This window comes from Columba livia, chromosome 10 (genome assembly GCF_036013475.1).
Source record: "Columba livia isolate bColLiv1 breed racing homer chromosome 10, bColLiv1.pat.W.v2, whole genome shotgun sequence".
Taxonomy (NCBI): Eukaryota; Metazoa; Chordata; class Aves; order Columbiformes; family Columbidae; genus Columba; species Columba livia.
The window spans coordinates 10,480,169-10,507,779 of record NC_088611.1 but is presented as its reverse complement, the minus strand read 5'-3'; the positions used below and the strand labels follow the sequence as shown (position 1 = coordinate 10,507,779).

Here is a 27,611-nt window from a genome sequence, read left to right as displayed (position 1 = left end):
GAGTATTTTGTCAGCATGGGCAGCTGGACATCTCCAGCCCTGCAACACCTCCCTCACCACCCCCTGGTCCTGCAGTGAATCCTCATTAAGCTTCAGCATTTGCTGGATTCTGATGTTGGTCTATAGGGAATATTTCCACAAATACCATGTCAAGATGGGGTTTATAATAAGATCAGACAAGGTAGTTTTCATGGCACTTTCATGGTTTTCCAAGTTAAAACTGGAGCATTCCTCCAGAAAGGGAGGCCATGCCCGTGCAGAGGGAGCATGTTCTGCTGGCTGCTCACCCCAGCAGCACCCACGTGGGTCTCTGCCCATGGACCTCCACCATCTCTGTCCCTCTGAAGCTCCCACCTGCAGGACTGCTCTCCTGCCTTCGGTGGAAACCTTCCAAAGGCTGCAACTCCTTAATTGCAGATAAATAAAATGCTTTTTTAATAGCTCCCATTTTCTTCAGAAAGCAAAGCCAAAAGGAAAAGAAAGAGAATCCTAATTAGTAGCAGTTTTAATAGGGTATAATTTAACTTGAGAGAAATCTTGGGAAGAATTCAGTTCTATCACCTTACACAAGGGTTTAATTTGGCCCAAAAAAACATTGGTGTGCAATTGCCAGCAACTGCAATCCTTTAGGGTTGAGCTGTGCAGACGTTTTCCACCAGAGCTTGAAACGATGAAGAACCTGGACATGCTTTGTATTTTGGTCACAATCTGGATTGCCGCCGGCAGCAGCTTTGTGAGCCTGTGCCAGCTCTCCTGAATTTCTGCGCTAACTTTTAACTGTCTTTGGTGCACTGTATCAGATTATCAGAAATAAGTAATTCCTCTGGGTTTTTAGTCAAAACTCAGATGAACCTCAGCAGTTTGGACCACATTTCAATATATATTTTAGGTTTTAAATGCAAATTAAAAAGTCAGTTGAAAGAAGGTGAGAGAGACTGGCCACCCAGAAAAATCTAACTCCATCTAGCAGATTTCTAAAAAGATGTCTTTTAACTTAACTTTTAAGATAATACAGACAGTTTTCTTTCTGAATCACAGCAAACATTGCCCATCTTTTTTCTTTTTTTTTTTTTTCCTGGAAATCTTCTATTTTATGTCACAACTTATGACAGAAATTAGTAGAAATCCCAGATCTTAGAAGGTAATTCAAAAAGTCAATTATGAGAAGCTGGTCATGACACTGCATCAAATACCCCAACTCCATTTCCTGAAGACAGACATGGGATTTATTTTAGCTTAATGAAGCTAAATATTTCACCAAGAGGCTCCACCAGGCACCAGTGCAGTGTTTGGTGCTCCTCATCGGCATCACCCTCCTCCCAGTGTCACCTCCCCACCGAGGCACTGTCGCATCAGTGCTGGTGTGGGTCTCCAGCAAAAACGTTGGGGGCAGTGTCCAAACGGGCCCCCTTGTGACCAGACTGTCTGTCTGAGCATCAGAGGCAGGAAAAGGGCAGCAATAAATCTGGACACCCTTGGGGCAATGAACATCTCTGCTGTTTCTGCCTCCTCTCTCTCTCTCCCCTTTGCTGCAGGTTTTGTACAGGTGGAACAGGCAGAGCAGCACGTCTGTAATAGAAACTAATAAAACCTCCGTTGAGCTCTCCCTGCCCTTTGATGAGGACTACATCATAGAGATAAAGCCGTTCAGTGACGGGGGTGATGGCAGCAGCAGTGAACAAATCCGAATTCCAAAGATATCAAGTAAGGATGGGAAGAACCAGGGTCGGTGCCCATTCCTGCTGCCACCGAGCTATGGGGAGCTGGCATCCCCAGATCCTCTCCTACTCAGGACAGATCTGCATCACCCCAGTCACCATTTGTGTCATCAAATGGGGACAACACAGAGCCAGGAAGCTGAGCAGAGCCAGGCTGTAGGCTGAAACCTAGACCCGCCTGAGACTGGTGGTCATTCCAGCCCACATTTCTGGTTTCATCCTGACTCAAGATTAAACCATAATAAATGGCATCATAAGTAGTTATATTTGTATTTAAGATTTCTAGACACTTTTCACTCTCTTACTTCCGTACTGATACATATGTTGAATATATTGTTCCACTGCAATTCACTGTAACGAAATACAAAATGCGGTGTTCAGAGGCTTTTGAATGTATAAGCCTACTGCATAGCCATATTCCATTGTGTGTTGGATGCATAAATATTTATTTAGGGAAACGAGGTTGTGTAGAAGAACAAACAGCAAAGAGAGTATTTTATTACACAACATTGCTTTTGCAAAATCTCCATGTACCATCTTCCATTAATAATGCCACAGTTTATAAGCTGCATTAAATCAGGAGCCTCTGCAATGCAGGATGATGGCGTTAAAATTACAGCAATGTACAAAACCCTGGGTGAGCTCAGAATTATCTCCACTGTGGTTGTGCACTGTGGCTATACAAACCATACAGAGGCATTTAATCAACAGACATAGGAGAGCAGGAACACATGCAAGTTCCTATTTAGCTCAATGCAGTGGGCCCCAGAGCAGGTCTGCAGCTCCTCTGGGATGTGGATTCTGCTGGGCTGGTACCATGAGTAACAGCTTGAATATAGTACAACTGGGAAAAAAGAAATAAATAAATAAAAAAATAGGCCATGAAGTACTATGATTGTGAAAGTAGCCTCAACACAACAGCTGCAGGAATTTAAATTAAACCGAAAATTCAGTCAGAGAGGTGAAACCCAGTAAACAGGAGCCTATTGCAGCAGGAGGATGGGACCATGCATGGGGTCCCACCTCCCACGAGCCACGTTGCCTCCTGCCACCACCACCACACTTCATCCGAGGAAACAGAATTAAAATCTGGGGGCAGGGAGAGGTTTGGCTTAGTGAACGCTGCTTTCCTCACTGATTTTCTCCCCCTCTCTCCATTGCTCAGGTGCGTACGCGAGAGGATCCGGCTCTTCGACCTCCAACGCCTGTACACTGTCAGCCATCAGCACAATAATGATCTCGCTCACAGCTCGGTCCAGTTTATGACAAAAATTACATAAAGGACTTCTTGTTTATAATATAAGCAACATTTAGCTAGTTGTTTTGAAGACACCCAGTACTAAGTAATATTGTGGTTTGAGTACATCTTACTACTGGAAAAATGTTTATGCTTCTTTAGGAATGGCATTATACAGTACTTCCTCAAAGCAAATATAGCTTTGTCTGAAGTTTCTTTGGAAACTCTGCAATGCACTGAAAACATCTGTAATATGATGTTACCAAAGCAGTTTACATATGTCCTTATATGCATATTTTTTATTATATATTTAGTGTTTTATAGAATTTTTTAAAGTTAACATATGATGTAGATATTAATTTTTCCTCTGCTATAAAATGCTATGGACAACATTATCATGAAAATATTGTTTGGAATTCCTTTCTTTATGACAGACAGTTCAAAATTGTTCTTAGTAAATTGGCTGCAACTCTACTGTACAGTTTTGCAAGGCAGAACCATTGCAGATTTGGTTCGTAATGCAGCTGTATGTAAATGGCAGTGAACGATGATTGTTGTGTTAAATCAAGTGCTTATAACACACAAGATGTTACATATTATTCAGAGGTCTAAGCAAGACAAACTCGAAATACTCAGTAAGAACATTGTAATCTTGAAAAGATACGTGAATATGGGTTGTTTGTGGACTACAGGACATGTAGCTAATATTCTGGCATTGTGCAGCAAGGGTCCATTTTTACTGTCTTGAAATAGCTTTGCCTTTATCATAATTAGCATTAAATTGGGTAGGAATGAAGATACCGCAAACATGCGACCTCTGCCTCTAGTGACAATAAGGGACAGGTACCTGAAAGAGTGAACAATGCGGTTCTCGCCTTTAGGTGTAAACCCAGCTGAATCGACCTCGCTTTGGGGGATTTTATTCCAAGGAAGTTCGAATACAGCGACTCTGAGATGTAAAGCTGCCCTGGGTTCGTTGTCTGAACACACGCTTGCTTTCCACGTGCATTGGAACATAATTCATCATCCTTCATAACTCCACTGTATAGAAATCACTTAGGAAATCTGGTGGGGACTGGGAGCACCGGCAGAGCCGTCCTGAGTTCCGGGGAGCGCCGGGCGGCAGCCGGGGTGCAGGTGTCGGCGGGGAGGTGGGAGCTCCTGGCAGGTCTCTGCTGGGGACTCCACGGTTCCTTAGAAACTCTTCATAGACGCCTGAATGCAAAATAGAGTCACGCCGGAAAACAACAATATCCACAGAAAAATAATTCTTCTTAAGAGAAGGACTGTTTGTTACTACGGGGTAATTTTGTAAGTTCACTCAGATGGGATAACACTGGTAAAAGGCAATGGAATTTTCTATAAAATTTTCAAGTTTAAATGCGCTGCAGTTGTTTATTCTTCTTTTTTTTTTTTTCCTGATAGCTTGAATTTGCCTGTAACTTGTCTCTTTTGCTTACAAAATAATACAGTTAACTTTTAGACCTTCTAAATATATTTATTCAGTAACTCATAATCAGGATTCCACTTGTGTAAAAGTCAGGGGTGTTGACCAGAGAAATATTGTCAGTATTTCAAGCTGTGTTCCTTTCTTAGTTTGATATGGTTACTTATATGTTCAAAAAAAAATAAAAAAAAAAGAGAGAAAAAAAATCACAAAAACAGGAAAAATGGAATAAAAAAAAGCTGCTGTAGTTTTCTCCCCCGTGTAAATGATATTTATCAGTGATCTAGCAGATGTAATCTTTTTTTAAAGGTATTGGTAATAAATATTCTGTCATTTGTAAAGATACCTGTCTTCTAGGAGCATTTTTCCTCGTTGTACCTGGTGACAAATTTTCCCATGGCCTTAGGCAGCGCCTGCTGATATTGTCACTGATGTGAAGATACAAAATAGAAGAGTCTGTTTAAGTCAAAACTTTGTGGAGGCAGAAAAAAAAAAATCTATTTATATGTCTCTGTTCTACTACTGCTTCCAAAACTGGCAACAAAACAAAGGATCCGCGTGGGGGAATTTGGGGTGATAATGTCTATTGATGTAGAGTCATGACCTTTCCAAGCTCGTGTGGGCTGGTGCTGTCACAATGGAGCCTTGAGAAACTGAGAGTGAAAAAAAGGAGAAAACTCCAAGCAGAACAAAGTGGCATTCATCATGTGAATTCAGTCCTCACGCCTGACCACGGCCACCACAGCTGGCCGGGAGCAGCAGCATCTCCAGGCAGGAGCTGCAGCCAGTGGGAAGAAGAGCCAGAGCATCCCCGACCCACTCTGCGCCCAGAGCAACCCCACCCAGGTACAGCACCGCTTCTCTGCTTATCCGTGCAGATTTCTGGGGATTTTTAGGAGCACTGCTTGAAATCGTTAAATCCACCAAACTCACTTTTCTAATTCTGATTTTTAGGGATAGCAGTGCAGGAGTCGCAGGATTGTGACAATCTGCTGGCTCTGTGTTTCACTGAGCACTTTGTGCTCAATGAAGCCTAAAAATGAAATGGCCCGGTAGCACAAATCAGTTTTTGTATTTTTGTTCCCCAGTTACCAGCCCATGTGCCCCAGGAATGCCTCAGCTGCCTGAGGCTGCCCCTGCCCTGCCTAGGAAGTGCTGAGCATTCACACACATGCTTCCAAGTGGCCAAATGTACAGCTGAAATGCAAACTACACTTAAAAATACTGCATTAATCTCTGAAATACTTTGCTGTTCACAAGAATGAAATTGTATTTAGAAATCTTACTAGGCCACTCAAAGGCATAACATAAAATACGTTGCAGTAGATTAATTCTCTTTAGTCTCATTTTTAGGATTTCACTAATGAAATTCTGATTTTAGACTGTTAAAGCTGTGTACCTCAAATCCATTAAAATCACATGCAGGAGAGACATTTGAAGCGCAAACATCGTTATATTAATGAGCTGCATTAATTTTGATAGAGCCATGCTATTTCACCCAGATCAGAACTGGGTCATTTATTATAATTATTTGTAGTCTGTAGCACCTGAGAACTCCATTACATTTGGCACTTTCCAAACAATTTTCTTGCTGGGTCAGATCTTTCTTTTTACTCTTTCTTAATGTGCTTAACCCTACTTCAGGACAGCCCGACAGACAGGATGTTTCTTGGAAGCAGAAGGAACTCGGCAAGAACAGAAGAGCTTCATGGTCCACGGTCAGAGACGTCAGAGCCCATGTTGTTCAAGCGGTTTCAGGCAGGAGGTTTATTTGGTAACTCACTCAGTGGATTACACAATGTAAGTAAACAAATCAGAAACAGAAACTGATGCTGTCTCACACTCAAGTTCTTTGGAGATGGAACAACAGTTAGCAAAGAAAAACAAGTTGCAATATTGGGCTGGGATTTTCAAAATTACCTGCAGGCAGCTGAAGTTGCACCCACAGGAGAAGCCCAGCTCCTGCAGCTCAGAGAGCCTCTTAAGCACATCCAGAGTCCTTGGCACATTTCTTTAATTACTGTACAGTTGAAAACTCTGCATTCCCAGCTGTGTTGTGTTTTGTAGGTGCAACCAAAGTAGTTTATCAGTTTGAGACATTTTTTTCCTTTTTTTAACCTTTTTTTTTTCTTCCCCTCTGCCCCTTAAGCTTTAATCTCTTGTGCCAGGAAGAACAAACAAACTTGTCCTTTTGCAGACACTGTCAGCTGATGTCAAAGGCAAGAGTCTGCAGCAGAGCCTTGGACCTATATTGAGCCAACTGCGAGTCTTGCATGTGTTCCCCTGTCCCACAGCCCACGGTGAGCAGCCAGGTGGGCAGCCAGATGCTCTTTCAGAGCCCACTCACCCCAGGGACACTCCCTCATTCAGAGCTGAGTATCAGAAACACAGGTGAAGCTCATTTCATACTGAAATTGGGGTCTCGCAGCACCCAGCTTGCAGTCCCGGCTGGCTGCTGTGATCCCTGTGAAAGCATCACTCACCAGAGCCCCACCGGGCTCACAGCCAAAATCTGGGGCTGTTTCAGCCCCAAGGAACTGTGGTGCTGGGGATGTCAGGACCTGGCCGTGCCCAGCCAGGGCTCAGAGGTGTTTTACGTTCAGCACTGGGGTCAGTGCTCCGTGGGGGGCTGTTGGGTTTTTTTTGCAGTGCTTCATAGCTGTTTCTCAAAATAGTTTTCAATTTCCAAGCTGTGAATTTACTGTAAGTTTACACGTGGCTCCTTGCAGGCCTGCAGTGCACACAACCCATGCAGCACCCCAGGCCACCTGCAAATCCTGCCATGCACACAGAATCTTGAGATTTCAGGAGCTGTGCCTGTGGCAGGAAGGTACCAGCTGTGAGCACAGAAGTAGCAAGACTCTAATTGTACATAAGCTGTGTAAGCAAACTAACCTTGTCTTAGCCTATAAATCTGAGGCTTTGGGGGTTTATAAAGTCCTGCAACTGCCAGCCTTTTCCCAACATCCGAAGTTGGTGCTGTTTAGTTAAAAAGCAAGATGTAAGTACCTTTATGCAGTACAAGAGGGACACTGCCATGTCGGGCACGGCCTGGCCGTTGTACTGTTCAAGCAGGAACGGTCTGTCTGCACGGCCCACAGCTCATGCACAGCACAGACAGACACTCCCTTTATCAATGAATTGCATTTCTGTGGAGGTTGTTCAGGTTATTTGCTGAGTTAACGCATAATTTGTTTCATTACAAAGTGTATTGCTGAAGGCCAAGTGTGAGCCCTCGCTCTCATGATGGATGTGCTGTATCCATGCCAGCACCAGGGATGACAGCACTTAGATGCTCTACAGTTTGTTTTTCTCTTTTCCTAATATTCGACCCACTTTGGTCACTGCCAGGGACCATGGCTGGGCACCTTGCTGCCACACACAGGGCTGTGCCAAGTCCTAGTTTGCATTTTGCATCTTCAGTTGTCAAGAATTATTTAAAACAAGACAAAAATCCAGAAGATTAAGCTGTCAACTCGAAAAAAATCCGTTAGCTCTTTTCCAGATTTTTTTCTTCCTACATAGCTCTTTTACCGTGTACTTATATCCTGCTTAAACTGGGACTTTTTGTTTAGTAGCCTATCATTACAGAAGGCACCTCATGGAAGCGAGTCTTCCTTCCCCATTGGAAATGCCACTGCAATGGAGGTGACACAAAGGCCTCTCCAGCGATGATGAGTGACATGCTGGGGCCATGCAGCCTCGCCAGCCCCACAGCCTCTCAGAAGACAGAGTTGTCAAGGGTGCTGCAGTAGAGATCCTCAGCGAAGCTGCTGAACTCAGTCTCCGTCTCACTGGTGCAGGTACGTGCTCTCTGGAAAGCAAACACCACTTTTAGATGGTGAGCCGGGAGATAAACTGAGGTTATCAGCTAAGCCGCACTAATTAATAGAGAGAAGTCACAACATATTGTTTTAAGCCTGAGTTGAATATTTGTTATGAAACAAATGCTGCAAAGCCCTCACCTAACAACATGTTTGGCAAAACACTGTTTTTCAAGTTGGTGCATTTAAAGAGGGGCTCACCCAAAACATTTCATGAGGTAAGAGCCAAGAAAAATCATTGGGTTCAACAGAATTTCACCATCGAGTTCACATAGAGCTGCTCATCATTCTGTCCCTTGGGCCAGCAGCACAACATACACCTCTCTGTAGTCAAGGACAAAGAGCCCCAGGAGGAGCTGGACGGCAGGTTACCAGGCACATGAATTTTTCTGTATGCACAGTACCAAAGCCCACTTACAGGGCCAGATTCCGACCCCTCGGTAGCGAGCAGAGCTGTGCAGGGACAGGGTGATTTGTGGAAAGAAGCAGAAAGGGGCCATTGCGCTCCCGAAGGGCCACAGGGCAGAGCTGCCCCCTGGAGCCGAGCGCGGTTCCCACGGCCGTGCTGGGCTTTCATCACCTTGCCCCACTGTTTATGCTACGAATTTAGGAACTGAATGGCCACAACAAACAGCTGCTGGAGGTTCCACTCTCCTGGTCACCTCTCTCTACTGCTGCCACCAGCCAGCAGAAAGCCTCCAGCCTACCACACCAAGCTCACTTTAAGGCTTGACCAAATACAAGGCAGTGCTGCTTTTGATAACACGAGACAGCCTTCACTAGCTCACATCTTCTAGCTGCAGTGTTAATATTTGCTATTTCTCATATTCTTATTTGTGACAGCCTAAGTCGTGTTATTTTACACCAGTGACTTTAATTAAAAACAAACATTATATGATAATCTTTTAAGCTTGTTTCCTTGACCAGACGACGGAATAAAAACAATACTGCAAAAATCAAACCTCTGTTCTAAGGAGACAAATTAAAATCAAGTTACTGAGCAGCACTTCCCTTGAGCAGACAATGAGGAATTTTATCTATCTGTAAGGCAAATGTATTTATCAGGAAGTAACAGCAAACATAATAAGGTTTAAGACCAGCTTAACAGTAGGACCAAAACATTTCCCATTGTTAGGTTTCACAAAATAAATCAGCTCTCCAGAAGTCAACCTCCAGTCTCCGCCAAGGCCGAGCCATAAGTATGGCACCATGTCTCTGAAACTTGTTGCATATTAGAAAAATCACTTGCCAGTAGCACTTCAATCCTTTTGTGCATCTTTAACCCTCCCTAAAACATTTTATCTACAAATAAGGCCAGATCTAGAGCTACTGCAGGCTGGGACCTGACCTCAGCAGAGGAGGTGGCCACACGGCCAAGGTGAGAACTGAGCACAGCAGCTACAATTGCAACAACAGCCTCACAAATTGCTAAATTCAATGACTAACTCAATATTATACTCATCGTCAGGGCTGTGTGTACCATCACGTTAACTGCACCTATGAATTTCCCATTTGGCATGTTTTGTACAACACATTTGACAACATAGTCTATGTTTCATATGGACATTATAAATTCTAAGAGTTAAAAGCCTTTAACTGAGCAGTAACAAGCTACATGCTCACAGCCTTACAGGGAAAAAGCAGCACACAAACACAAGCATTCCTTCTAGTCAAAAAAGAAAAAGTGACTAAAATGTTATTTTACCTCATAGTCAATTGGGAAGGGATCTCTGAATTTGTTGCTGGGTGTTGGAATTGGTGGAAACAATTTACTCCATACGTGGTTTCTGGGGAAAATAAAAACCAAACAAACGGTAGTGGAGGGATGTAGAATTGCTTTTTCTGATGGATGACATATATGACAAGCAGCATGTGTTTAGCCCCATGAGAAAGCACGTCTCCTCACATCACCAGCCCTCCTGCCCCCTCCCACTCAGTCATTAGCATCTGAGAGCAGCAGCAGGTTCAAAAGGGGTCAAAGTGGTGGATAATGGTCCACCAGCAGACACCCCGAGGAGTGGGCAGGTGTGCCATTCTTCACAGGACACTTCTGGACTCTGGGGACATGCAGATGACATGGAGAAGGTGGGCTGGCGCTCTCCCCCATCAGCCTCTCCTGTGGCAGCCGTAGCAGTGCTGGGCTGGAAGGCAGGATCCAAGGGGCATAGCCACAGCTTTTAATGGCCGGCAATAAGCCTGTCTTGGAGAGAAATTAATTACTGTGTCTGTTCACGCTCATGGTCTTCCCAAGGGCTGCATTGTCATGTACCTTGTTTGGACTTGTCCAGACTTTGGTTTCTGGACGTAATCTGCCCATGTCTCATGATAGGAAAGTAATCTTAAATAATTGCGTGCCAAGGGAACAAGGAGGAGCCAAGGAATGGGACTAGAGATGGCTGACAGTAAACTGTTCTGCTTAGCAGTGTAATAACTCATCCTGCTAACACCTTCTGAGATACTCCTTCCCTGCCTGACACTCTTTAATCTGGCTCAAGCGTACAGGCATATGTATTTTTGTGATAGCAAGTGCTGCCGAGTGAACTTTTTCTTGTCTTTGATATATCCCAGAGTACAGACTTCCCATTTCAATCACTAAACAGCATTCACTATCTCTATCCCTCGATAGCAGGATGTCCAAACAGGGACAGATTTTAATGGGAACTTGGCCTGAGTGACAATTATAGGATTTAGCCGAGAATTAGTATCTGGTGCCTGTTCTGTGGAGTAAGCCTCCCACCCTCACAGCAGAAACATGGCCAAGGTGTGAAGCCCTAGCTGTTGTGACCAAGGGCAGATCTGCTCCTCTGCCCTGTTTATTTTCTGGCAATTCTGGCTGATATCTGGTTAGTTCAATGTTTACTCCTTCTTCTTATAAAAGCTTTCTGAGTTGTCAAGTTTTCTTTTATCCTATTATTCCTCCTCACTAAGGAAGTGAAAAAGAATAATATTTTCTGACTATCAGTTTGGAGCTAAACTTTCCCGGCTGAGCTGATGCTGCCTTGAAAGAGATACTGACGCTTAACTGATTGTTAGGCAAAGGGAAGGGCCATACATCTGTTCACACAATAGACCTGACCAAGCAAGCTGTGGGGCATCTCCCCATTGCTGCACATGGACAATGGTTTGTGATGGGGTAGACAGCCAGAAGTGGAAATATGGGGAAGGAAAAGCAGGGTGTGAGGGAGTTGTTTTTAGGAGACCTTTGCACCCCCTTTATTGAATTGGAGAACACAGTCCAACCATCACTGACTGCAGAGGACAAGTCAGTCTGTGCAGTCACCACCAGCAGAGTGGGACAGTAAGGTAGCATTGGTGTAATTCGGGAGTGGGACTGGGATGATTGCCAGTATTAACACTCCAGTGCCTGGTATTATGTCTACTCTTCCCAGCTTTCCTCATAAGGGTTAAGTCTTTGTGACCACATCCAGGTCAGCTTTGCAACTGCTGTTGTCTTCACGGTTCCTGCACTCCATCAGGTCTCCCAAGCCTTTCAGAAGGAAGATGCTGGAGGCTGCATGATGTCACCTCTACCTTATTTCAGCTCTGAGTGAGGTTTTGATTTATGTTATTGCTGTGCAATGTAACCAGCAAGATTTGGATTTGTTTGGAATTGGCGCATTTCTAGTTGGGTCAATGAAAGATGTTGATGGAGCCATATCAAAGTTATTTATTGAGCCAGAAAAATGCATAGGTTACATATCACTTCTGGAACAGAAACGCTTGAGGGGGGCACAAACACCCAACAGAAATGAGGCAGAAGCACACTTGGGTTTGTGGGGGCTCCCTGCCCCTCAAGTGCAAGAGTCTTTGCAGTGAGGCGTTTGTGGGGGTGCTGACAGTGATGCCCTCAGAATGGTCCTGTTCTTTTTTGCAGAACACTGAAAAGTTTCAGTTATGTGATTAAACATCTTGTCAGAAAAAGTGTTCTGGATATCTCTGCTTGTGTCTACGTGGGTTAGAGCATAGCCTTTTCCATTAGTGCTACTTGGACCTTTGGGCTTTGGAAGCTCCCCATGGGACCCTCATGCCTTAACTCAGGGACTCGTTATTGTGCTGTGTGTGTCCTAATGAAATTTGCCACTTTTCCCACCAGCTGTGACATGAAAAGGCCAAAGATAAATAAAGATAAGTAAGAGAATAAGTTCTTCTTTTCCCTCTTCTAACTGCTATGATGAAATTGATAAAATATTTGTTTTCACAGTATGTTAGAGTACCTTTTCTAGTGGTTTGCCTCCCCTGAGATTCTCTGTGACATTTTCCAAATGACTTCCCTGTGGCAGGTGGCTGGTGACTGCTGGTCATGGACTGGGGGGGTGCAAAAGGCAGGGGGGGTACCTGGTGGAGGTCAGGATGAGCAGGAGGTCAGGGTATGAAGGGCCACTGACTGTCCTCATGTCAATTAAGTGGAGGGCAGCTGGGAGCAAGTTATTAACTACATCCTCCTGTGGGCTCACCTCCAGGAGAAAATGTTATTCCAAGGCACAGTCTAAGAAGTAGAGAAGATGCTCGTTCATAAAGACAGAGGGCAAAGTAGGAAAACTTTCAATTGTGCTTTTTATCAAGACAGTAACCCCATCAGCTACTGCAAGCAAGTGAAGGGAAAAGACTATCCAAACAGTTCCAAATGGCTACTTTGCCCTGTAGCATTTCTCCTGAACAGTGGTCTGTATCTCTGGTGCCTGCAATCACCAGGAAGTACACAGAAAAATTTATAGAACTCTTTGCTATAATGAAATTCCTTACAATGGCATCAAATTGTATGAAATTCAAAATGATTCTGTGGCTTGAATTGCACGGTACACTTCATGAATTTTCAAGAGCACTAAAAACTGAGAGTGCTAATGAAACTGTGATCTAGGGAACCTGTTCTATTTTTCTTTTTTTAATATCTGCAGATACAACAAATGAGCAGGCTAAGCACTGCATTTTATCTTTGCACACTTCCCATCTCCTCCCAGGGCAGGCTGGAGGATTAGAGAAGTGTCAAGGACTCTGAACAAGCAACAGTTTGAGAAGTGTGCGGTAAAGCTAGCAACTTCATGAAATTCAGTGCACCAGGCAGATAAAATTTTAATCTCTTTGACAAAGATGGAATATAATGAACCTTTGGGTGCTAGGGAATTATGTATTAGCCAGGAAGTGAGAAAGTCCTGGGGGCAACAAATGTAACATCAAGCAGCTGAACCTGGAAAAGATAGCTTATATTTGCCTAACATATTAAAATTCATAAAATGAACTAGTTATAGCATCTTCAAGCTGGTCCTTGAGTAGAAGTCCTTCCCTCTACCTGTTTCTTCCCTTATATCTGTTTCATGTTCTCTGCAGGGAGTAATTGCATAATATCCAAATACTTGCAGAACTCTACAGAAAAACACGGAGCAGTATGTTTGCTATTAACTGCTACTGAATCTAACTGGTGTTGGTGTTTTGCTGCCCCAGAGAGAGAGGAGAGAGCTGATGAAGATGATGCTGGAACAATGGAGGACCTACAGCTATACAGACAGGTCAAACCATAAAAGAATCAATTATGTGAGTAAGAGCAGTTTGAGGATTTCCACCAATACACCAAGGCAGCATAGCTGGGAACAAATGCATATGAAGCACAACATGAATAAACTCTCTGGGGAGTTAATCCGTCTTGTTCCAAAAAGGATTGCTTATTGAGACCTGTTATGCTAATTAAACTGATTTAAGAACAGGTTATCATAGACACTAGACACTTTGTGGAGAGTTAATAACAGTTATTGTAACAGAACATTCCTGTAGACAAGACCTTTATTTGATAAAGAAAATGTGCTATGGAAAGGAAAATAGCCAAGAAGACATCAGGATGACCAATAAATTAAAAAAAAAAAAACATTAAAAAAATTAATGAGAAATAAGCAGAGTTGAGGACAGCACTCACATTACTAGGAGCTGTGTTTATTTTGGACTGATAATTGCTGCTTGACGCATGTTTCAGGGGAGAAACTTGTAATTACATTGATTCTTTAATTCACCACTTACGATTTGACCAGTAACAGCTACAGAAATTCAAAGTGTAGGTCTTCGGGCTGAACTAGACACAACCGAGAAAATGCTGTTCTGTACATTTTAGCCATGAAAGATGCTCTCGCCAGCTTTCTCCAGGGTTAAAGGCAGACTTCTCCTGGGGAAATCATTGGCCCAACCAGACCCATTTAAGTGAAGAAATGAGATAAGGACAAACAGATTTTTAACAAATTCACCTCATTCAGTACATGGTTTTGTTATTTGAGATTACATTGAATAACCCTCTTACTCCACCAGGTTTGCTGAATGTTATTATTCATAATTAATGCGGCTGATTACTACTTATTCAGTACTTTTGCTTTGTATAATAATGCATGAATACCAGACTCAGGGCCCTTTCTTAAAGTTAAGCAAAGCTTGTAACAGCCCCCACGCCTGTTGAACATCTAGTCCTTAGTTATACTGTAATTAAAAAGAAGATGCTGATACTTACATTTTGCATATTATAGCAACTAGCAGGAATGTGCAGCACGTAGACACACAAAGCACAGTGAGAATCCAGGTTACAGAATTATCCAGATTGTTTTGCCCTGAATTTCAAGAAAAAAAATATTATTTTAGTGCAGATTATTTTACACACACTCTTACAAAAGATTTTATGAGCTCTTTTATGTGATTATATTCAGATCAGAAATTAAAATCCAAATGATGGAGATGTATCGAGAATTAGAAATGAAATGCGTAGCTTCAAGGACAATTTCCATGGAACTGACTCTCTAATTTCAACAATAAATTTCTTTCATTTTGATGTGAAGGAGAGAACAAGCTGAGAAGCAAGAGGAGCCAGGGCCCCCAGAAGGATGACAGGGTCCGTTAGCTGCCGTCCCGAGACACGCAATGCCATGCAGCCAGCACACGACTGGTACTCAGCAAAGACGCTGTTTGCTGGTAATCTCAGGCACAAACTGTTTGTTTTCTATTAAACCATTCTTCATTTCTGTTATTCCTTTCTAATCAGGAGTTCCTGATTAGAATTGTATGTCTCTGGCTTCATACACTTGCTTGTAAAAAAGACATCAACCCCCCCGTTTTTCTTATGAGCTGGTTGCTGATACCTTTCTTCAGAAAGAATTTCTCTATTGCCTCTGCCTGTGAGCAGACATGGGTATTTCTACCAAGGTCAATGTTTATGTTTTGAAAAGGCATTGCTCAGTGACCATGACCATTATTTTGTGCCACATTATGCCATATAACAAAAACATTTACATTGAACTGCATTTTCAAAAGGCTGCTGAGTCCTTGTGTGCTTACGATAACTACCTGTCCTATGTATCAAGGTGTCAGCTGTGCCATTACCAGGTAATGGAAAGGACATAAATCGGCCAGCAGCAGGAGCACTGGGTTTATTGGTGCTGTAGACAAAACAATATTTGACTGTGGCCAGATTTGTCTCCAAGCAACGAGGCGCTGAGCCTGCTGTCTCCCATGACAGCTGCGGTCCCAGGGCAGTCCCTGTGAGCAGCACGTGGGTGACACCATGTGCAGGCCTGTGCCAGCTGCCCTTTGCCTTCATGCCACACGATGCGGGTACACAGTCAACTTTGCAATTAAAAATGAACCAGGATGGTTTATTTTTTCTTCAGGGTTATTGCTTTTCTTTCAAGAAGATAAGATTTCAGATGTAACTCACAAGGAGTTACAAGTCTGGAGGATGACTGGGGCAGCAAACTGTGGAAAACTGTTAGGTCCCATCAACCAATTTTAAGCCTCCCAACATGAAGGCTGGGAAATGTCTCCACTTTCCAAACCAAAAATGGAGGGATCTGAAGTCTCTTCCATCTTGTGCCAGTTGGCAATGGCCCCAAAAATGCATGATCAGGCAACATTAAGTCTCACTGCGACTCAGAGCAAGGTGTGGGAGAAGCAGCAACTGCAGAGACTGTTCTGTACCCTGGAGGCTACAGAAGACATGCCTGGAGGTACCAGCCCAGCCCCACACACCACGGTGACCAGCACAAGCCCATGAACCTGCCTAGTGAGAGCTATCCACATAATAGAGGGCACGGAGGGAACAGGTAAATCTCAGAGCTAGTTAACAGCAACGTAATTGCTAGCTAAAGCACGTACTGAAACCCAGCAACTTATGCAGTAATCAGGATTGTATCAACGAACTGCAATAAGCCTCTAAAAACCCCTTTTCGTGGGAAAATCTGAAGTAAGTGGACCTGTCCTTGGCTATTTTTGAGATTTTAGTAAATTTTTATGGAAGACTAACTTTCCCCCCCCCCCTTTTTATTTTTTACCATCAGAATGAATTTTCCATATTTGATATGTGCAGTGTGTGAGCAGAGGCATCTGTAAGGACAATGTTTCCAGGTTCCTCAGTCATCATCACTCTGCCCAGCAGAGACAGCTCCAACAGTGCTCCAGCTCTTTCAGCCTTGCTGGGAAAGCAGAATCATGACAGCACAAATGTGCTGCCAGATACTTCTCAGCCTCAAACTTGACCTGTAGATCTTTTAAACTGTGAGCCCTGGCAGCAGCTGTTCACGTGTACTTACAGCTTCACAGATTTGGCTCACATTGGGCTGCTGTGTGTAGTTAACAAAGGTGACCAGCCCACTCAGCTGCGCTGATGATTTTTTTATCTAGCTTGCTTTGACTGCAGTTCTTCTAAACAACCTTTTAGAGACAGCTGGTATCAAGGTGCAGTTTTATAGCACCCACTTTAGCAGCATACGGCTGCATTTCACAGGGTTTGATCACCACCACCCAAGGAAAGGATCCAGAGCTGTGTTTCAGTTGGGAACAAAGTTGGAAGATTGCTGCTCCAGGATGGGCAGCTTAGGTCAGAGTCTTTCTCAGGACACGGGCTCAGAAGAGGTTTACTGGTCTTAAAGTTGATCTCATCAGAATATTTCCCAGATAGGTGCATGAGGCTAATAAACAGGCCCAGTTTTCTTAATTAATGATATGGTTGGTCAGACCCCGGTGCCCCGAGTGGTTGCGTTACTGAGCCTCTCTTCCCAAGGGCACCAGAGCCATGGAGCCAGGTGGGAAGGTCAAGGAGATGTATTAGAATAAGGAGGCAAAAACACCAGCAGATTTGCATTCACTAGCAAATAGATACAAGAGGGGAAAATATAGTAAACAGGAGAGTGTAAGGGACTTCTTTTTTTTTTTTTTTAAGTGAAAACCAGGAAGTTAAGAAACTCAAAAGATAAGAGCAAAGGAGGATGTCTAAGAAGAAACAGTTGATAACGTGCTGTGATAAGTAAACTGTTATTCTCATAAAAACATGTTTAGCAAGCAAGAAAAAGAGAACAAAATGGGGCAAATCACCATGTTCCAAAGATGCTAAAACCATGCTCTTTTTTTCTCCCCAATGTTTAAGACTTCAGAGAGCTCCAGCAAAGTAATACTTCACATGATCACTCATATTAACTTCCAGCATGAACATCAAGATGCATGCCAGGGAAATACATGTAAAAACTAAAGAAGTAATGCAACCAAAAGGCCTCACCTAGAACTTAGGCGTTAAGCTAGTTTAAAGCAGTCTCTGAAAACAAAAGCATGTAAAAACAAAATACTGTCTAAAAAAACCTTCCATATGTCTGAAAGTTTGCTTGAGAATTTTTGTTTTTATTAGTTTTAATGGAACACAGATTTAACTCCCCTTGGTATTAACAAATTAGTTTCTTCCTCCAAATACCTGTTTTCCTGGCTTCTATGAAAATTACTTGGTGTTGTGCTTGCTTGTCATTAGGCAGCATTTGCTTTCCAGCAATGTAATGATACTCATTACAAGACAGAAGCATGTCATTCTTACCAACATAAGTAATTTCACTCCAGTCACTCCAAAATCCTCTGGTACGACATATGCGATGATTAGCTCTTATTTGTATGGAATACCTGCTGGTAACATCAATCTGTAATCTGAAGTCATTTGAGGATATTTTCAGTATCTGTTAGGAAAACAATATTGTACTGTTATAGATGACTTAAGATTAAACAATTCAAAAAGCCAAACTTTAGTTATGTATAGCTTAAAAAACAAACAAACAAAAACCAAACAAACAAATCCAAACTCCTTTACTAGATTAATAGTGAGCATCTGGCCTTGCTTTTGAAGTAAGATTTCTATTTTTCTAGGTGTAATTTCTCTCATAATACATCAATATTTCAGGACAAATTCTTGAAGATGCCTCATTTTTGCATTCTTCCTATAGAGATTTAATGCTGGATTTTCAGGATTGACCAGCCTCCTACTGTTCTCAATCTAGAAGCATAAAACTGAATAATTCCAATTTATGTCCTTATGCTTTCGTAGGTCTCTTGGGAAGAGTTTGTTGCAGACATAAATGCAATCTAGAAAAAAGAAAATTCTGAAAACTGATGAGAGTTTGGCTTTGCTGAACCCTAGTCACAAATGGAACACAAGTTTCACCAAAAGCCCATAGTTTCAAAAATGTACTAATAGCAGGTTATATTTAAAATGTTTATAAATTTGTAACATATCCATGAATAAGATGGCTTTTTCACTAGGTTGCATAAAGGCAAATTTCAGCTATGTAGGACAGTCAGCTCAGAGATTACACTATGTAATACTTGGGCATCAGAGAAGCAATTACCTGCTTGTTACCCGACTTCAAGTTGAAGAGGTAAAATTCATATTCAAAACATTCTTTAGGGAAAGGAGAAATTGGCTTCTCCCATGTGGCCAGGAGATCATTTTGCTCTAAGAATACAGTGACATTTCTGGGAACATTCACTTTCTCTACAAAAAAGAAAACTGTACCAGTAAGTTATTTATACAGTAAAGTTTAAATACGAACAACGGGAGCACTTCGTAATCTGATAGTACTTCTAATTTCACCTTTTGGACAGAAAAGATAAGGATTTAGGAGAAATAACTGTATTGGAGAAAATAGTTAAGGGAAAATAGCTTTAAAAACCCACTTAAAAGATTTGGAAAACTGGATTACTGGGAGGTGGGGGGGGGGAGCTTATTAAATTAATTTTAACAAAAGCATGAAATTAATGATAGAACAGTTAGACAAAAATATTTTCAGGAGAAGAGAAAAATATTTAAAAAAAAAATATAACCAGGAAAGATACTGAAAAGGTTACTACCTTTTATTGGACAGTCTATGCCTTTCTTTAAAAGGACAAAATTATTCTGAACATTGTGCATCTTTTTCCTTTTAAAGAAAGGCTATAAAATAAAGGCAGTTAGTAATAATGGTACTTGAAGGCATATTGACTAAATCAACTGAAAATTAACATTGGAAATAATCCTTTGGCTAACCCACAGAATAACTGTCTTTTCTAGGTTTTTATTTTTGTCGTTTTATAATTTAAAATAAATTATTAAAATCAAAGTTAGTTAAAACCATCTATTTCTGTCTTATAATCTATTCCAATTTAATTAAGGTGTCTGTGTAAAACCTGCACATACTTTCACCTGCATCAAGAACCATTCAATCCAGCAGTATTCGCTCACAAATCTTTTGGCAATCATAGAATCATAGAATCACAGAATGTCAGGGATTGGAAGGGACCTCGAAATCTCATCCAGTCCAATCCCCCTGCCGGAGCAGGAACACCCAGATGAGGTTACACAGGAAGGTGTCCAGACAGGTTTTGAATGTCTCCAGAGTAGGAGACTTCACAACCCCCCTGGGCAGCCTGTTCCTGTGTCTGTCACCCTCACTGAGAAGAAGTTTCTTCTCAAGTTTAAGTGGAACCTCTTGTGTTCCAGCTCAAACCCATTACCCCTTGTCTTACCATTGGTTGTCACCGAGAAGAGCCTGGCTCCATCCTCGTGACACTCACCCTTTGTATATTTATAAACATTAACAAGGTCACCCCTCAGTCTCCTCTTCTCCAAGCTATAGAGACCCAGCTCCCTTAGTCTTTCCTCATAAGGGAGATGCTCCACTCCCTTCATCATCTTAGTTGCCCTATGCTGGACTCTCTCCAGCAGTTCCCTGTCCTTCTTGAACTGAGGAGCCCAGAACTGGACACAATATTCCTGCTAGACATATTTGATTTTTAAAAAATACATATTTCTACTCACCAATGGCATTTTGGTTAAATAACTGCTGAAAAGGTTTAATTGCAGCATACTTGCTAGACCCGTTAATGTGTATCACAACGAGCTTGTCAACCTCTTCAGGATCAATATGAGTCACTGAAAATCTGCATTCAGTATTCCTGTTCCACTTGTCTTTGATATAATCTTGACATTCTTCAGTATATGTCTCATACCTAAATTAAAATACTTGTGAGACATGATGCTCCTAAAGAAACTCATTGCTGACTAAAATGAGAGAAAACACCAACCTGTAAAATAGGGAGTACTTGGTATCTTCTGGTGCCCATTGGCCAGGAAGCCAAGAGCAGTGGAGAGAAACAGTACTAGAAATGGTGATGCGAGTAACACAGGATAAATTAGTGACAGATGTCCCCGGAGCACCTAAAGAGTCAAGGAATTATAGAGCAGAAAGAAAAATCTTTTGTAACAAGAGTCGTAAGAAATTCATGCTGCTAAAACACTTCCATTACAGTCTTTGGTCCATTATATCTATGTCTGTTGCACCCATTTATCTTCCTTATCACACAGGTCTATCAGTTATGGATGGATGACGATTCCCAGTGCAAGTAAAGCTGTACCACACAGCACCGTTACATATTTCATGTACACCTTGCACTTTCAAAGGCAACATGATCTTCTAATATCCTAGTGTATGAAAGTAGGCTATCTTAGCCTTAGCAAGGAATTTTTAGAAAATTTTATAAGGGTTAACCATGTCATGCACCTCCAGATTGTACTCCAGGCTCCAGAGCAGTAGAGAAAGGCCTGGACTAAATCGTTTGGTAAGATCAATGTAGCAGGTAGAGGGGAAAATGCTGTATTTTTTCAAGTACTAAATCTGTCATCTTTTTATGTCACCTGGTCCACAGACCAGGGCTGAACACAAAATTCAGACCTCCCTTGTATTTCTTCTTACCTGGTGGAGGTGGAAGACTTTCCTTCACCCAATCACTTCTCATCTGAAGGTCTTTACGGAGAAGTAACGTCCGAACGTGTGCAGAGAAACCATTGTGAAGTGCAGCTGTTCGGATACTGTGAGTCTTCTTTGTATCATACTTGAAATTTAAAAATATCAAATAAGCATCACATGCAATGGAAGCTGAAATAAGAGACCTGCAAAGGCTGATACATTCTTTGCAAAGAGGCAAACCAGCCAGCTAGCTTAGCTGGTTATATTTAGTTTATAAAGCTAGAGAATACAAATAATCCACACAAGAAGTGTGTAAGATTTCTCATTTAAGACAGCAGAACCCTTATCTTAGCAAAAATTTGTCTATAGCTTCCAGCTGTGATGAAACATGGCCTGACATTTTAATGATTCCCTGTCATTAACGTGAATTAAGTGAGCTGACTTGAATCAGGAAAAATATCACTAAAACCCAGTATCCAGCTTCCCCCAAGATGAACACTGCAGACACTGCCAGTTACCAGGCTAAGCCCTGTCCCAGCAGAGCTGGACTCATAGCTGAAAGGAAATCTCTCCAGCATCCAAAGTATTCGTTTATGATGTAAAAGTGATTCAATACGCCAGTCGTTCAGGAGACGTATCACACCTGCTGCACCTTGGTTTGGTCCAACATGTTTAACTTCACAGGAATTTAACCTCCTTAGGAAACTGGACTTATCTTACCTCTTCAGGCACAGGGCTTAGGATTTTCACATCGTATCTAATAGTGTAGTTTTTTTGTTCTTGATTAGGGTTTGGTTCCCAGTGTAAAAGTACTTGTGCTAATGAAGAGACTGTAAGGGTGAAGTTAACAGGTGGGAAAACCTGAACTGTAAGGGAGAAAACAAAAATATTCATGACATAGTAGTCCAGTTAACTGTTTAGAGTAATAGCTGTTTACAAGCAATGAGCAATACAAACAAATAATTTCATTTCAATAGCATATTCTCTCAACAGCTTCTTATAAAAAGTTCCTAATATTTGAAAAATATCTGAACAACCAAAACATCAAATGAGAATTTACTTAAAACTTGGCTTAAAAAATGGGCATCTGTACTGATACGCGGCTGATCAAGTGATCAGTTCTATGAACAGTTCCCACCCACATAAGCCTGCAGAATAGCATAATGTGTGAGAGTTTTAAAAGAAGGCTGACTGCTACAAGAAGTGATATGTGCGAGAAAAAAACAAAATGATGAACGGAGGAATTAAGCACAAATGGAAGGAAACACAGAAGAAAGGGAATGATAATTTAAAATGACAGGGCAGGAGGGATTCCTGGAGCTTATCTGGAAATGAGGAAGATCTCATGCTGGGGGGAAATGTTAGCACATAAATAGCAAGGCAATGAAATAATCAATCCACTCCCCTCTATTTCTGGAGTTCTTGAGAGCCTGTCCTCCCTTAATTAGCATCTCCAAGGCAGCTGAGGGACATCAGTACCCACTTCTCCCGTGATTTCAATCTTTGATGCCCACTAGTTCAATTTTCAAGTATGCACCTTGCATTAGGAAAACTTCCTCAGGGAGGCTCAGAAAACCACAACACAAACCACCTTTTCTTAAAATTTCTTAAAATTTTCCTCATTGAGATGCCCACAAAAAATGGCACCATTGAGGCCGTTGACACCAGGATCATGCCAGTGTGTCACCATGTTTCTGCAGCTAACTGCAGTTTTGTTCCTAGCAGTAAAATTGCTCTCTGGAATAATGCCTTTGCTCTGGCTGGATTAAATTGTTGAATAAACCAGGCCAGGAACCACCATCCAGCCCAGAGGGCAAGTGGCACATCCCAGCTTGTGTCGACATGCTGGAATTAATGGCACGCCATGGACTGGTTTATTTACGTGTATTTAACCAACACATAGAGGGGACTGGGTCACCCACTGGTGCTAAAGCTGCACACTGATAGAAGGAAGATGCCTTACCTCCTGCAGCTTGAGGTATGTTTTGCTGAACCATTGTCCAAAGGAGGATCAGAAAAACTCTCATTATGCTGGCCATAATTTTTAGATGGTAAATGAAAATGGCCATGTATCAGCATATGTGCCTTGTCACCATTTTACAGAGGCCGATAGCTAAAAATGAACACAATCCCAAGTGTTAAGCACACAAACCATGGATCATGTTATATCCATATAATCAAACAATTGAAACTACTGCCACCTTGCAGGAGATAGACTCTTCTCCTTCCCTTGCAGGAAAATGCATCTTGTCATAGCTAAAATATAAATACCACCAAGCACATTTCATTTTGCTCCCTTTTCTTTCGCCAGCCCTCTTTGAAAAAGCTACTGGTTTCAAACACTGCCTTGTGTGGATGTTCAGAGTAGCAGTCATGGACTTGGAGCATCTCTCCGCAGAGAAGAGCAAGTTGGGTTGAGGTATATTGGCTTTCAGTAGAGTCCCATTTACTCCAAGAACAGAAATAACCATATTTTCAGCTTCCATTATATGTTAAGTGGCTACTTACTGGAATTTACTTTCCAGTTTCTATTTCAATAAAGCTTGCTAACGAAACAGTCTCAGTGCTCACCTCATGGCTAATTCTCCAGTGTTAATTACTGGGTGTAAGAGAAACGATTTTGTTTGTTTCTAATTAAAATGAATTACTATTTTTAATGCTTAAAACCAGCATGTTCTTATGCTTCCTACAGATTGTTTCATGAAGTACTGGGAGAAAAAAAATCTGTGTGTGATCATTCATGTATAACCTAACATAAACAACATGGAAATACAGAACAGCAGCTTTCCAAAATGTTCTTACCAAAGAGAAATACGCCCTCCCAGCTCAATCACACTACTTCCCTGGGGCAACACAGCAATTGGTTGCATGGAAAACATAATATTTTCAGATGGTAATGAGCAGAGAACGCATCTTTAACCCATCAGTTCTCCCTGAACCTCTAATAAATAACCCACGGACTAGAAGCACTCCAACTGATTGCAGTTGGGGTACTTCTGCTGTACAGTAACTGTTTTTCAAAATGGTGTATGAATGCTGAGTTCATTAAAATTACACATAATCTACAATACAGTGTGTTTCTTAATGCCCAAGTCCACTTATTATCTATATTCATATTTTGTATGTATCTGCTATTCTGCTAGCCAAAATGTGCATGAGGCTAATTGAACCTCTGGAGTTTGTTAATGGATTATTCCTGTGGAGTCAGGGTTTGCTTTCATGTGTGTTGGGTTATTGAAAGACATTTTGGACAGACATTTTGGTTCTTTCCAAATGAATGTGAACCACAAACAACCAGGTAAATATTATTCCCGCTGTGTTTATGCCTACACAATGTCTCCAAGACTGTTTCCTATTGCATTACCATTCAGGAAAAGTCTGTTCTTTCAGATTTTTTGATCTGAATACTGTACAGACCTCTGCTTCACAAGATGACATTATTCTGGAGGGCATTAAGTGGAGTAAACCCAACATTACAACGGCATCTGCAAAGAAGGCTGATCTCTGACCATCTCTACCACACCTATACTGCTTTATCTGATAAAAAATAATTAACAAAACCTGCTAGAATATGACACACATTTCCAATATGCTTTTGTACAAATTACTGGCATCGTATAGCTCATTTACCTGATGAGACTATTAAATACACTAACATTTTTTCTCTGTTTAGAAGTAAAATTGTAACAACTTCAAACAAAGCACAAGACAAACACAGATATCCCAGGAGGTTACCTGCAGAGTCTCAAAAGTTCTGTGAAGAGTCTGCTCTGTTTGTTCAAGCGTCCTCTGGGTCATCTCCCTGCGGGTTTCTTTTATAACTGCTGTCTTTCAAGTACAAATGTGATAGGTACTTCAAAAATTATGGCAGATGATAAGTTAGACAAGCATGCATTGAAAAAGGGAACTACAGATTTAACCACAGGACGGAAGGCTCCATACAAGCACACAGTTTAGCCCAGAAATGGTTTTACTTTATACATTTATTTATTGGGGGTTAATTATATACCGTAGACTGATAATTCTCTAATAACTTTGGAAAAGTGGAATGTTTATTCAGTGACTGAAAAGAAATAGTATATAGCTAGCTACCTACTGAGCACTGCTCATACCCCAAGTTGTTCTTCCCCAGAAAATGAAATTCAAACATTGCTGGAAAACTGTGCAGGTTTTGCCTAATGTTTTTATACCATCTTGGCCAATGCTCTTGCCATAGAGCCAGTGGTATTTTGAGAAGTTACCTGTACCAGAGCAAGACGAGCTTCTAAAGCTGAGCTGTGATCCACAGGGTTGGATAACACAGGCTCACAAGCAGGACAAGCAGCAGAAACCAAGCCAAGAGCCTAGAGAAGGGCCTGCAGAAAACAGAGCTATATGTGACAGAGTTATAGGAATGGCAAGAAGGCGGCTAACAACTTACATTCCTTAACAATGTGGATTGCAAGTACAGAGAACCCTATTAAATGTGCAGGTGACACAAGCTGGGAGAGGTGGGGGCTTTGGAGGCTAAGACCAGAATTTAATAAGTTCTTGGCAAATTGATAGAAATTGGGTGCCGTTCAATATAGACAAGCTCTCAACTTTATTTAGACATTATCATAAATAATCAGTTGTCAAATGATTAGGTATCTGTTCCGCAGAAAAGGATCTGGGGTTTTGAAGCGTCATAAACTGAAGAGGAATAAACAATGTTGTGCACTTGCGAAAAAGACACCCCAGGCCAGCGAAAAGTGTCCTCTGCAAGACACATGAAGTAATTCTTCTGCTCTGTGCCGCACTGATAAAGCCTCCGCTCACGTGCACTGTGTCCAGCTCAGATACTGCACTTCGGAGAGCCAGGGAGCAGATGAAGAGAAGCCAGTGCACAGCCAAGGATACCGCGAGAGCCTAGAAAGTACCAGTGAGGAGGCAAGTTAAGGGAAGACTTGTAACACATTAAGGCTTCTCTCCAAGTCCATTGGGCTGGGACTAGAAGATAATTACAAGTAAAATTCAGGTTAGATGTCAGGGAAAGTTGTCAGTGTTGGATAGGGAGGCAGATGCCTGAGGACTGAAACAAACTGTCACTGGGCATCTATAGACAAACATCAACCTGCAATGACAGTCCTAATCAAATCCTGCCATGAGGCACAGAGGCAAATTAGGTGACTGCCTAAGATTTGGCCAGCCCATATGTCTCTGAGTAAACAGCTAATTAGTGGGCCGAGAACTCTGACATCTACATTGAAATGTTTCTGTAGAAAACAGGGGAAGCAGGATTTTAATAATAAACAGTAGTCACAAAAAAAGGGTAAGTAAAGGTTATGTTCTTACATAGGCCTGACTACATCACTGTACATCTGAGATGCTTTTTTGGAATAGGTCATTCCAGAAAAAAAAAAAAAAAAAAAAACAAAACAAAACCTTTTGTGCTCATAAGCATCCTCCAGTGTGCAGAGAGGTGCTGATTCATCAGCTGCTTAAAAGGCTGGATAGATGTGTGTTATGTTTCTTCTCAGTTACCACACAACCCATAGCACTGTTTTTGCTCACACAGAGATTTATTCAGGCTTCAAAGGGAACCACACTCCAAATTAACTCCCATTTGGGTGAGCTCTTCCTTCAGGCTCTGCTCCTTCCAGCCCTTCTGAGATACCTCCTGGCAGGAGCAGCACATTGGGGACCAAGGACAGCTGTGGTCTCATCAAGCCCGGGGACGTGCAGTTGGCCAAACACTGTGACATTTCAGTGATTTCACAACAATGAAATGACACTTGTGAGGAGGGACAGACTGACACCCCAACTGTACCAAATCCCCAGGACTCCCACGTTACCCTCTCTTGACCGTACATCTCTGCACAGCAGGGAAAAATCTACTCAATCTGTGCTGACAAACCTAATATTTAAAATTCACAGAGATGCTTCTCACAGTTAGCAGCTGTGACCTGGCGGACACAGCTCAGCAGCCATCAGTTTTACACCGGCAGTGGGTTATTGCAGTGACTATTGAAGCCATCTCACAAGTGGTGTGTTGGGGCAATCAGTCCATTTATTTAGTCACAGTTGTGCCAGTATAAACATTTTTTTCCCCCTTTGCAATCCATTCTCTCTAAGCTGAAATCAAGCCACGACAAAACTTTTCTATTTCGCGCTGTTAGTTTCGTACCTCCCTTCTTTTGTGCTGCACTCCTCGCCGGGACAAACGCCCACCCGCTTTCTCAGCAGGTGCAACCGGCAGGCACAGACCCCCGAGAGCGTCACCCCGCACCCCGCCCTGCGCAGCCCCCTCTCCTCCGGGACGCACACCGCACACCGCACACCGCACACCGCCCACAGCCCCGCCCGGCGGCCCCACCCCTGCCCTGTTCACCCCGGCAGGACCCGGCCCCTCCCGTTCCTCCCGCCCGC

At 42.2% G+C, this 27,611-nt stretch overlaps 2 protein-coding genes across 18 annotated transcripts in view; one reads left to right on the top strand and one right to left on the bottom strand.

Moving 5' to 3' along the window:
• The window catches only part of LOC102088268 (contactin-4), a 334,360-nt gene extending 329,613 nt beyond the window's left edge, over positions 1-4,747 (top strand). For 8 of the 9 annotated variants that reach the window (XM_065074577.1, XM_065074578.1, XM_065074571.1 and 5 more), the window contains 2 exons: positions 1,536-1,704; positions 2,884-4,747. In XM_065074577.1, the coding sequence (XP_064930649.1) occupies positions 1,536-1,704; positions 2,884-2,984 (270 nt within the window). In that variant the 3' untranslated portion in view covers positions 2,985-4,747. The remainder of the gene's footprint in view (positions 1-1,535; positions 1,705-2,883) is intronic. The other variant, XM_065074580.1, reaches the window with a different exon arrangement.
• A 1,088-nt stretch (positions 4,748-5,835) lies between these two features.
• IL5RA (interleukin 5 receptor subunit alpha) lies at positions 5,836-27,538 on the bottom strand. 9 transcript variants are annotated; one of them, XM_065074597.1, is made up of 13 exons: positions 27,370-27,490; positions 25,466-25,579; positions 24,960-25,052; positions 23,188-23,337; positions 21,945-22,090; positions 21,231-21,369; positions 20,563-20,695; positions 20,297-20,487; positions 18,849-18,994; positions 18,047-18,182; positions 14,711-14,807; positions 9,932-10,013; positions 5,836-8,216 (listed from the first exon to the last, which is right to left on the bottom strand). In XM_065074597.1, exons 4-13 carry the CDS (start codon positions 23,291-23,293, stop codon positions 8,124-8,126), a joined length of 1,269 nt encoding a protein of 422 aa, XP_064930669.1. In that variant the 5' UTR covers positions 23,294-23,337; positions 24,960-25,052; positions 25,466-25,579; positions 27,370-27,490; the 3' UTR covers positions 5,836-8,123. The 9 variants fall into 9 exon arrangements, with proteins under 9 accessions (XP_064930669.1, XP_064930670.1, XP_064930668.1 ...); XM_065074598.1 differs by having other exon boundaries at positions 25,466-26,111; positions 27,370-27,479; XM_065074596.1 differs by lacking the exon at positions 25,466-25,579 and having other exon boundaries at positions 24,960-25,077; positions 27,370-27,538.
• Between the last annotated feature and the right edge of the window lie 73 nt (positions 27,539-27,611).